The sequence below is a fragment of the Pteropus vampyrus genome, unplaced genomic scaffold (assembly GCF_000151845.1).
Source record: "Pteropus vampyrus isolate Shadow unplaced genomic scaffold, Pvam_2.0 Scaffold101, whole genome shotgun sequence".
In the NCBI taxonomy this organism is placed as follows: Eukaryota; Metazoa; Chordata; class Mammalia; order Chiroptera; family Pteropodidae; genus Pteropus; species Pteropus vampyrus.
This window is the reverse complement of record NW_011888882.1, coordinates 712,467-724,281: the sequence shown is the minus strand read 5'-3', so window position 1 is coordinate 724,281 and position 11,815 is coordinate 712,467. Positions and strand designations below refer to the sequence as shown.

Sequence of the window (11,815 nt, the reverse complement as noted above, 5' to 3'; positions counted from 1 at the left end):
GACTATACGTGTGTTCTAATAATTTAGAGTACTTTATCTGGAATCATTTATTTCATTTATCAGCAACTACTTTCATGTCAAAAATCCACGGATGTTGTAGAATCCAAAATTTTAAAATAGCAAATTGAAAAGCTTGAAACAAAGAAGAGCATATAGGAAGAAGTTAATGAGGCTGAAGAAGGAAAGAGCCTCTGTAAAAGCTCCTAAGGCTCCGTGAGGCTGGGGTTTTTATCCGTTGTGTACACTGTTGTAGCCTCAATATCTAAAACAGTGCCTGACACAGATGGATGGATGGATGGATAAATGCAAGCTCAAACGCGTGAGTGAACAACTGCACGGAGGACTAGGGCAGTAGGATACGTTCCTGTTGCAGCCACCGCGCCCGGTTTAAAATCCAGGAGTCGGTGCAGACGCTGGCTCCTCCTTCGGTGGGTGCGGCTGGGCGCGGCGTCTCTCCGCCCTGCTGCGGGTCTGTGCAGCCGCCTCCGCCACCGCGGCCGCTGCGGTCGCCGCATGCAAGGGCTTCTGGGAGCCGAACCTCGGGGTCTCGGGGAAGGGGCGCAGGTGGCCGCCATCTTAAGTTGCAAACCTAGTCGCTACGCTCAACGCTAGGGGCGGAGTGGCTACCCCACTGTCACCCGCAGCAGACGCCGCAGCGGGGGGCTGGAGGTCAGGGAACCGGATAGTGCAACTTTAATGGGTAAGTGGGAGTGACGCAGGCTAGGTTGGGTGAGCCTCGGGTTTGGTCATTTGGGGAGCTACTGGTTCCTAGGCCACTATTTTTATTTACCCCTTTTCTTGCGAAGGGTTTTGGACCAGGCTGTGTCTGGGGTTTTCTCATGGTTCCCCTAAGGGAGATAGCGGTGGCGGGGGCGTGGCAGCCGGACCTTTCTCTTGCCAACGCGTGAGCGCGGGGAGTCCAGATCCTCTTAGCAACGCTGGTCCTCGGAAGGAGCTTCAGGCAGCCAGTCTCATCCACTCGCCCCTCTCTTTCACGGTTTCTCAGTATTTTCTCTTCTCGGTGTGTGCTCTTATCAACGTTGATAAGAGCTCACTTCTGGAACTCAGCCTCTGTCTGTGTCTGGCAGCTTGTTAAAAGTACCATAGTGTCCAGAATAAGGCAGATTCGGTCCCGGGGGCCTACAGGTTGCACCTTCTACATTTGCCAGCTGCCTTCCTACGCTGGGATGCAGATGCCTGGAAGGGTTTAGTCCTAACACTGGCAGGTGTGGGTTAGGTACCTCTCAGGAATATTGTCTTTCAACTCCCGTCCAAGACAAAAATTTGGTAGTTTCCTCGAAAATGCTTAAGATATGAAAGGATCTGAAAGCTGTGAAATGGAACAGTGATACTTCAGAAAGATATATGACATTGGCTTTTACTCTTGGGCTTTTGTAACGCATTATAAAAAACTTCTGACAATGTGTCTTCATTACAACACTCAATGATTCATATTCTGTAGGAAAGTGACTTAGTTTCTGGGTAAACAAGACAGTTCTTTTCTTTAGATCGTGAGTACTGCTTTGTCGGTTGTATGGGCTGTAGTCGACACACTTTCCCCCTTCATACGGATCTTGTAATTTTACTAATAGGCACCCAAACCCATAGAGATAGAGACTATGGGCACAGGAAGTCCCATTAATAGATGTAAAAAAATTTTTTAGATTACAGTTCTTTGCTCATCAACACAGTTTTTCAAAGAGCTAAATAAAAAATAAGTTTATGCCTGAAAATTCCTCTATTCTCCAACTTTGAAGTGTCTGAATAGCATTTCTTATATTTAAAATAACTTATACGAGACAGTAGCTTTTATTAAACTAATAAGTAAAAATACTACACTTGATCTTAGCCAAAAGGCTGCAGAGTGATGACAGCAGCCTTATAAGTATAGTATTCAAAGTTATTTTCCAGAGAACGAAACTATCCCATTGGGTGAGGCACCTTTAGAGATCATTGTCTGTAGGCTTCATGTCCTCTTTAAAGCAACTGCAGCAAGAATGCAGGTGTTAAATAAGAGGCAAGAAGTTAGTACTGTAGAAGAAAAAGGAACAAACGATAAAGGCGTTGTTGGGGCTAGATTTTATTTGGTTAACATTTATATTGAAAGGTTTTAATGTGGACTCCCTGATTAATTGTCTTAAAAGTAGTGTCTAGTGTGTGTGTTGGGGGAAGGTACAAGGTGACTTAATCAGATGTGGGGAGAAGAGTATTAGAACTTCCATTAGTTTACTTTTTAAAACTATTTAAAATTTTTTTATTTGTGAATTTTATAATGGGATAGTTTATTAGGCTAGTAATAAGTGTATATTAATAAATAAACATTGAGGATGAATGCACAAATATATTTTGCATACATAAGGATATGTGATCAAAAAGTTTAGAAGCCAAGGGCCTAGATAAGGCCTAATGTATAGGTGATAAATATTTTTAAGAGGATTATTGCTGTGAACATTTAATTTTCTAAAATATTTAATACTTATTGAGTGTAATTCAGCAACTAATGTTGAAGTTCAGTTTGCTCTGTGATGAACTCTAATCTCTATTTTCCCCTCCAAGAGACTAAGCTCTTATTAATGAGAAAGAATTTTTATGAATGAAATAATTAGAGAACAATGCTATACATTGTTATTAATTAAGTTTGAGCTGTTTCTAATGACAAGTATTTCTAGGTGCATGCAGTATTGCTGAAATTAATTCATTAAATATTTTAAAGAGGGATTTGGGCCAATTATAAATGTACTTTAGTAAGCTGGAATATACATATGTTAAGTTCAAAGGCACAAAGTACCTTTTAAATCATTCTGAAGTCTTCAGCTTATTCTGTTCTACCTTTAGCTCCACCACTAATGAAATTTCTCTCCTATCTTTACCAGTGACCTAATTATCAAATCTTATGTCTTGCGTGATAATTGGCCTATTGTAGGCACTAATATTTGCTAGCTGAATCAGTAAACACATAAATTAAGTGGCTTGTTTTTATTGCTACCATAAGTGAAATACTCTTACCTTTTGAATTCCTTTCTCTTTCTCATGACTCTTATTTTCTGCTGGTTCTTCTCTTTCTCTGACCTATTTCTTTTTGGTCTCCTTTGCTCTTTCCCACTAAAATATGAAAATCCTCAAGATTTCACCTTTGGTCATCTTTCTTTTATAGCTCTACACGATCTTGGATGATCAGTCAGGACTCTTCTCTTGAGTTTTGACCCATATTTTTAACCATCTATAAATCAGATCCTCCTGTATGTGCCCTAAGTACTATAAATTTAACATGTTCAAAATGAACATCACTATACACCTATAGAATGGCTACAACCACAAAACTCCTGCCAATACCAAGTGTAGACAGGATGCAGAGCAACAAGAACTCTTATACATTGATGATACAAAATGAAACAGTTACTTTGCAGTTTGGCAGCTTTTTATGAAATGTGAAACATACACTTGCCATATTATCTATCAGTCCTGCTCCTAGATATTTATCCAAGAAAGACGAAAACATATTTACACAGAAACCTGTACATGAATATTTATGATAGATTTATTCATAACTGCCCTAAACTAGAAATAACCTAAATGTTCTTCAGCTAATGAATGGGATAGATTGTGATATATTCATACAGTAGGATACTACTCAATAGTAAGAGGGAATAAACTAGTGGTACATGCCGATAATATGGCCAACTCACAAATACACTATGCAAAATGAAAGAAGCCAGTTAAATACTACATACTCTTATTCCGTTTATGTGAAATTCAGGAAAAGGCAGAACTCTGGAGGTAGAGAGCAAATCAGTGGTTGCCAGATGTTAAGGGTCCGAAGAAGGCTAATAGGAGCAGCCTTAGTAAATATTTGGGGGGTGATAGAACTGTTCTGTATCTTAATTGTGATGGGTACATGCCTGTGTATTTGTTAAATTCATAGAACTGTATACAAAAAGAGTGCTTTTACCATATAGTTAAAAAAAAAAAAACAATTGAATTCATTATTTTTGTCTCAAAAACAAGTAGGCAAGCAAACAAAACCATCACTCTGATCCTCTATCTTTATTCTGTTTTGGGTTATTTTGTCATAATACTAAAATAGCTCAAACTAAAATCCATGTCGTTATCCTCAATTCCCATTTCTCCTCACCACATATTCCTTAAATTCATTTGTCCTCTAACTATTGAATCAGTTTCCAAAATGTTTCCGGAATCAAACTGACTTCTATATTTCCAGTGCAACTACTAATTTAATTTAGGTCTTCATCATCAAGGTTTGAAACAGCCTTCTCTTTAATTACTTTACTTTTGTTTCTTGGGATTGAGTCCTCTTTCTCAACCATATTGTAAGAGCCATATATGTTCTTATCTACTGTTATAGCTTTATCTCCTACCCCTTCTTACATGTGTCCTCTTGTTCAGGCATACAGAATTTCTTACTTTTTTGTATTTATGTCCGGGCACCTTCAAGAACTCTGTCTTTATATATATTCCATCTGCTTGAAATGCTTATTTCTTCCCTTTTCACTCTTTGTCCTTTTCCCTGGGAAATTTTTGCTAATACTTTAAAATAGGATAACTGAGATTTTCTGAGCTCCTTAAGGCATAGTTTGTAGCTATGTGTTCTGTGCTGTCATAGGAGTGAATGCATATATTTTAGTGTACTTTACTACTTAAATGGAATTTGCCATTTCATTAACCTAATCTCTTCTACATTAGGGATGGCAGATAAATGGCAGCCTCCTCTCTGATCAATTTTTTTCATAAGTGCTAGTTGATCACAACATTCTCTCTTGTTGGACATGGGTATGTTCTCAGAATTTATCAAAATTACATTCTGGATAGCCATTAATTATCTCTCATGTTAAATTCAAGTTGAAACCCTGCGTTAGACTCATTATTTTAATGTGTAAATCCAGGATTGGTTATAATATCAGTAATTTAGTATTCATTTCAGAGAGCAAAATGTCCATATACTATTATTAAAGTGTTTATAATTTTTCTAAAAGTAAAACTATTACATCTATTTCAAACATAAAATTTCATATTTGTATAAAATACATATTTTAAGTATGCTTATTTGCTTATATAAATAATAATATTTTAAAATACATTTGTAATAAAACTTTAAAAATAAAGTATATAAGTATTTTAGTATTTAAAAGAAACTAATTATACTATAGTAATGAAAACTGGCATTGCAGCCATGACTCAAGTCATAACCTGTGTGGCCTTAATTCTTAAGCAGTGCCTTTAGTAAATGAAGGAAGCTGGACCCCAGTAAATATTTGAGGTGTGCTTATTGAAGCCTGATACCATATTCCATTGAAAATAAGACACATCATTACTGGTTATTTCTTGATCTTGCCAGAATCTGTAATTTAGAATTTTTTTACACAACTATTTCCTGGCTGACAGTGATTTTAAGATGCATCCCACTTAAGAAAGGTTAAAATACCAGGGATGCATGCATCTTAGATTCATTGAAATTAGGGTAATGGCTTTGTCTATGTTTAGACCAGAATCTGCTATTTGTTTGATAGTTTAGTACTAAAATATTTAGTCATTTTTTTCCAATTTGATGTGGAAATGAGGGAATGTGTTCTTTGTACATAATTTTCAGAGGGGGTTTTGTGCCTATTTAATCGGTGAGCCTGAATTTAGTAGCCCTAGGGTAAACATTTCATGTTATTTTGATAGTTATCAGTATCTATTCTTTTTTCTTTCCCAACCTTAAGATGCCATGGCTAGTCCAGGGAAAGATAACTATAGGATGAAAAGTTATAAGAATAAAGCCCTAAATCCCCAAGAGATGCGTAGACGAAGAGAAGAAGAAGGAATACAGCTTCGAAAACAAAAAAGGGAAGAACAGGTCAGTGTTTTAAAATAATTCTCTGTTTAACACAAAAACATTATATGCAGATTTTAGAAGTTGTATTATTATTGTGAATTTTTAGATAATTTTAATTGAAAATTGTTTTAGGAAATCGAATATAGAGAAATCTATTTTTACATTTATTGGACATCAGGAATATTAGCAAATTTGTGAATCAGAATCCTGTGCTATTTTAAATCACCGACAGGAATGGCTTTTCTGTTGTATCAATAAATATTTATGTTAATTATATTTCTACTCCAATGCTAAGAGAATTTTACTCTTGAGCCTATTTAGATCATTTCCATTTGTCATTATAACATTTTTCTCTTAAAAAAACATTATTTCATTTGTTGCTTTATGATTTTCGTTGCTCATGCCCCTAAGTTAATTATAATGTTTTTCCTATGCTACTCATACAGTTTTTCCTATAATCTCATCAGTCAGATCTCTTAGCTTTCTGTGTTTGAATTTTGTCTGTGTGACATAAGGGAAAAAAATCATTTAAAAGAGTACATCTCAACATTTTTCATTTCAAGATATATTTACATTTAGAATTTGTAAGTAATAAGGAGGATTCGATCCTCAGATACATGAATTAAAACTAATGTATGAAAAGGACTAGCAATGAAGATGGTAGAGAAAAAGGCCTGTTTTAGAAATATGATTATAATTTGACATCTCTCTATCTGTACTAGCTAGTGTAGCCCCTACTATGTTATCATAGGTGCTCAAAAAAAAATCTGTTGAATGAATGATTAGATCCATGTGTACAGGCTGAAGAAGAGCAGAATTTATTTAGTTATAAAAAGTATAAATTTTTTTACCCTCAATTTTGATATAGGAGATGTCCCCTTAAATCTCCATTAGTCACCATATCTCTTTCCTGCTCTCTTTTTTAAAAAAATTTTATCCATTGTTGAATTAATAAGCATAGGGCCATCTTTCTTGAGAGTTCTCTATTCCTTGTTAATCTGATATACTAGTTCTGTAAATATACCACATTATCTTTCCCATGTAACAGTTTACTTTTTAATTAAGATTTTCTTAGAAAAATTTTTAGACATCTCATAATCCAGTGTGGGCATATGTGCTTTTTCACATGCTATAATATGTCAGTGTGTATTCTACGGATGGGACTGGCCTTTGGTGGTAAAAGATCTGATTAAGAATGACCCAAAGCATTCTACAAGGCAAGAGCCAACCTAGCCCAGAAAGTCTTAGCTTCTTGTTGATAATTTAGGTCTTCATCATATAGCAATTGGGAAATGCTAAAATATTCAGAATTTTAAATGATAAAACAAACTAGTTTGTTTTATTGACTTAAATGAAAAATATAATTTCATGGGAATGCAGTGTTTTAAGGAAAGCTCAATGTATAAAGTAATTTCTCTTTATTACAGCTATTCAAACGCAGAAATGTCTCTTTGCCCAGAAATGATGAATCTATGCTAGAAAGTCCTATCCAGGATCCGGATATAAGTTCCACTGTACCTATTCCAGAGGTAGATATTACAAAAATCTATTTCAAATTATACTTTAACAATATTTCAAAAATAGTGGATGCAGCAAATGCTATTCATGTAAAATATTTAAATGATAAATTAATTTTATTTTTTTCTATTTTAGGAAGAAATTATTACCACAGATATGGTTCAGATGATTTTTTCTAATAATGCTGACCAACAACTAACAGCAACACAGAAATTTAGAAAACTGCTTTCTAAAGGCAAGAATTATTTTCAGTATCCTTATTTGATATTACAAGATTTTATTGTAGTGTTTTATTTATGAGGTATTTTTTATTTTAAGGCACTTTTCTTTGACAGGCGCTCTCAATTTTTCTTTAAAATATGTTTTTTTAATTTTTCGTAGTTTTCTTATTAAAATTATTGGAGTGACATTGGTTAATAAAATCATATAGGTATACAATTCAGTACTACATCATATGTGTATTGCATTATGTGTTTACCACCCAAGGTTAAATTTACTCTGTCACTATATATTTGACCCCCCTATCTACCTCTCCGCCCCGTTCCTTCTGGTAACCACTAATCTGCTGTCCATGTGTCTTTGTTTGTTTATCATATTTGTTTGCTGCTTTCAGTTTTATATCCCACATATAAGTATGCCAAGAAGATATACAAATGGCCAACAGACATATGAAAAGATGCTCAACTTCACTAGCTATTAGGGAAATGCAAATCAGAACCACAATGAGATACCACCTCATACCTGTTTGAATGGCTCTCGTCAACAGGGCAAGTAATAACAAGTGCTGGAGAGGTTGTGGAGAAAAAGGAACCCCCAGACACTGCTGGTAGGAATGTAAATTGGAACAGCCACTATGGAAAACAGTATGGAGGTTCCTCAAAAAATTAAGAATAGAATTACCATATGATTCAGCAATTCCCCTTCTGGGCATTTACCCAAAAAACTTGAAAACACTTATCCGCAAAGATATATGTACCTGATGTTTATAGCAGCGTTATTCATGGTGGTCAAGACATGGAAACAGCTGAAGTGTCCAATAGATGATTGTTTAAATACATTTTTAGATAACATTTGTTTTTTAAAAAACATTATCAAAGTAACACATGTTGATTGTAGAATATTTGCAAATGTAAAAGAATTAAAAGAAGCAAATATAAAAATCATTATTTCTATTGCCAAGAAACAAAGTTATAGAAACATGTTTTTAAATTTCTGTAGAAATATTTTCCAGACGTAATTTTTTAAATGACAGCATAACATCATAGTATGATCAATCAATCAGACCTTTACTTTTTCCCAGTTTTTTTCGTTTGACAAATTTATTGGTATTTTGGTAAAGACATTTATCTCAGTCATTTCTGTTTCCCATCTTGACCTTACGTTACTATTTCATTTAAGTCAAGAAAATATGTAGGAAAGAGATGTTATTTTAACGTAAATTTTAAAATGGATAAAAATGAAAAGTTTGCCTACATTAAAGCAAATTGAATTAATGTATCTTAATTTAATTAAATCATCATGTAAGTAAGAACTGATAGATAGTTCTATGCATATTTCCATTGTTTTACTTAGGGCTTACTCTAAACTTAAATGGAAGTGAACAAAGTGTTAGGAATACATACATGCGCTTCTCTGGAATTATCTATTAAAAGACCTGAGCAGGTAATTACCACCATTAAGACAGTCTGAAGCTGCTGCCTATAAATATAACATTATAGGAATTTTTAAGGAAATTATTATACTGTATTTTTCTTTTATCTATGACTGTGTCTTTAAGGATGTGTTTAACTTTCACATTAAAAAATAATTCATATACTATACAAAAATACAAAAAACAAAATAGAAATAACCCTACAACACACAGCTCTGACAAAGTATATGTGGTCAAAGATTCCGTAAAATGATTTTCTTTCCTTCTATTTTCAGTACCTAAAATTTGGTTTTGAGAGGCCATTGGTTAATATGTATACACTTAAACCATATTATTGGACCAAATAAGAATTCCTATAGTAAGTTCAAATCAAATTGGATTTCACAAGTTAGTAATCTAAATGTTTTGACAAAGTTTTTCTTCTTCATACAATGTTGCTTTTTCTGGGGTTTGTTACCTTTTAAAATATAAAAACATCCAGATATTTAAGTATTATTTACATTTAAAATTTTTGGAGGTGGTTTGTATTTTAAAAGGAACAGCTTTCTTATGACTTGCCTCAAGATCTGGTGGAAATGCTTATAGGAACTAACTAATAAGAAAAACTAAGAGAAGCATATTCAAAATACTGATTTACTTTGGTAGCAAATGGTCGTTCTTTGAAGACTAATGAAGATAGACAAGACTAGTTAGGGGGAAGTGTGCTATTTCAAATACTTAACAGTTTACATAAAATTAAAAAAAATTTTTTTAAAGAATTAAGCATCTGTATCCACTGATAGTAATGCAATATTCAGTTTATGACTTAAAACAAAACAAATGCCCAATAGGAAATAAAGTAACATTTTAACAATATAAGGCTGTTCCGGGGAGCCAGAAATTTTAGATTAATAAGGGAGTTAGAGAGGAATTGCTTACAGTTTAAAGAGACAATACTTTTTGCTTCTTTCTTAATGTGCTAATAGTTGTATCTAAAAAAATATGCAGTTCTTAAAAAGGTATCATTTCTGATTTTTAAAATTATCTGTAACCTTTGGAAACTAATCACATGAAACTACAAAATTAGCAGATGTCTTAAAATCTGTGTATAAAACATAAATTACCTCTAATTTCAAACTGTCATTTATTAGTATACCACTGTCTTAAAAAAAAAAAAAAGTGGCTCCAAAGATAGTCTTATACCATTCTTTAAAAAGGAAACTGTTCCTTTTAACTTCACACCCACCCCACACCCCAGTTTCAAAACACATTATTTAATTGTCTTGGCCACTGATATTTCATAGCTTGCATAGCTTCTGGTTATCAGAAAACCCATACTTTCCTTTATTTAAGGAGTTTTGTCCTGTTGACGTTGATGTATCGCTTCCAGTATCCTTCATCCTCATCTTTGCTTCTGGAGGCATTTTTTCTGGTTCACTATCTTCATCTTCGTTAACAGCTGCTGCTACTGAAAGGGTTTTTGGAGGGAGAGTTAGAAAAGTTTCCTTAGGCTTACCTGATCCAAGTTTGAGGGATATGGCTGAGGCTTTCTTTGTCAAATGGCAAATCCAGATGTGGAGATCTCTGTAGGCTTTGTTGGGAGGTCTGTTCAGTGCTGTGACTGGAACTTCCCCCTCCATTACTGGAGGAAATAATCTTAGTTTTCACAGGATTTTCTGCTTCTCCTTTAGGTCTGCCGGTGGTGCCTGCTCACTACAGCTTCTCAGGCTTCTCCCCTCTCTCCTTCCCCTCCACCATTTTTCCCATCAAGGCCTCCCTGCACATTTTCCCCCAATTTTTGATGATCATAAAGCTCTATAAATCCTCAATCAACCTAAAACTTCCTTAGTATAAATTTATAAAGTAAAACTGTGGGTCAAAGGAAATAAACAGCGTGTTAATTTATACTCCTATCTTCAGTTTGTATGAGTATTCATTTCACTGTTTTTATTAACATGACTATCTTTAAAAAAAACATGCTATGCATTAGCATATTGTGTGGCATTTTCAAGTACTTAAATATTTTTCTTTAATTATTGACTTTTGTAATTCATAATTTACCTGTTTATGTTATTTATCAAATTTTATATTGTTTATAAAAATTACTTATTAAACAAACATTTACCCCTTAGTCTATCTTGTGTTTTGTATATGGAATTAATAGAATTAGTTACTAACTATACTGAGTTGTATATGTGAACTGAGAAGAATTTTGAAATTGCCTGTGGCTAGCTAGCTGCCTTATTTTCCCAAGAGAGACAGAATTTAGTAAAACCTGAGGAATAAAAGAAATCTTGTGTTCAGGTCAGCTAAGATCACAAGGCTTTTGCTTTTGCTTTCTTATTGTAGTTCTGCTTTGTAAGTACATTTAACCTTTGTTTTCCATTTCTTCGAAGCTCACATAGCTTAGCAATGTTAGGAAATCCTTGTATAATTGAGAATCGCTTCCTCTTCTTTATCAGATTCCGCATTTTGGGGTTTTGAATTTGATATTATCTTTTTAAATCATGTTAATGTTCATTATATTCTCTTTCAAGATTTCTTTTTCATATATGCATTATATTATAACCAATTAGCAAAATTTATTTAGATTTAGTTCTGTTTAAGAATGTTAACATTCTTATGCCGCCAGCGTTTTTACACTGCAACTTGCCCATTAAATTCTTTAGTCATAAGATTTTATCTTCATTTGCCCAAATTCCTCAGGGTCTTCTGTTTCTTTTAAACTGTAATATCTTTTTCAAAGAGCCACTGATTTTTTTTCTGTTTCTTTATAGTGGTATTATGCTTCCCCAATTGGGCACAGAGCAGGAATTAAAGATGCTTTCTTTTAC

The 11,815-nt window shown here is 34.0% G+C and overlaps 1 protein-coding gene and 1 pseudogene across 2 annotated transcripts in view; one reads left to right on the top strand and one right to left on the bottom strand.

The window, feature by feature from the left end:
* The first annotated feature begins 459 nt into the window (after window positions 1–459).
* The window catches only part of KPNA5 (karyopherin subunit alpha 5), a 45,931-nt gene continuing 34,575 nt past the window's right edge, over window positions 460–11,815 (top strand). The window contains exons 1-5 of one of the 2 annotated variants that reach the window (XM_011364768.2): window positions 460–700; window positions 4,702–4,788; window positions 5,721–5,854; window positions 7,261–7,362; window positions 7,487–7,586. In XM_011364768.2, the coding sequence (XP_011363070.1) occupies window positions 4,785–4,788; window positions 5,721–5,854; window positions 7,261–7,362; window positions 7,487–7,586 (340 nt within the window). In that variant the 5' untranslated portion in view covers window positions 460–700; window positions 4,702–4,784. The remainder of the gene's footprint in view (window positions 701–4,701; window positions 4,789–5,720; window positions 5,855–7,260; window positions 7,363–7,486; window positions 7,587–11,815) is intronic. The other variant, XM_011364767.2, reaches the window with a different exon arrangement.
* On the bottom strand, window positions 10,022–11,027 carry LOC105295198 (annotated as a pseudogene).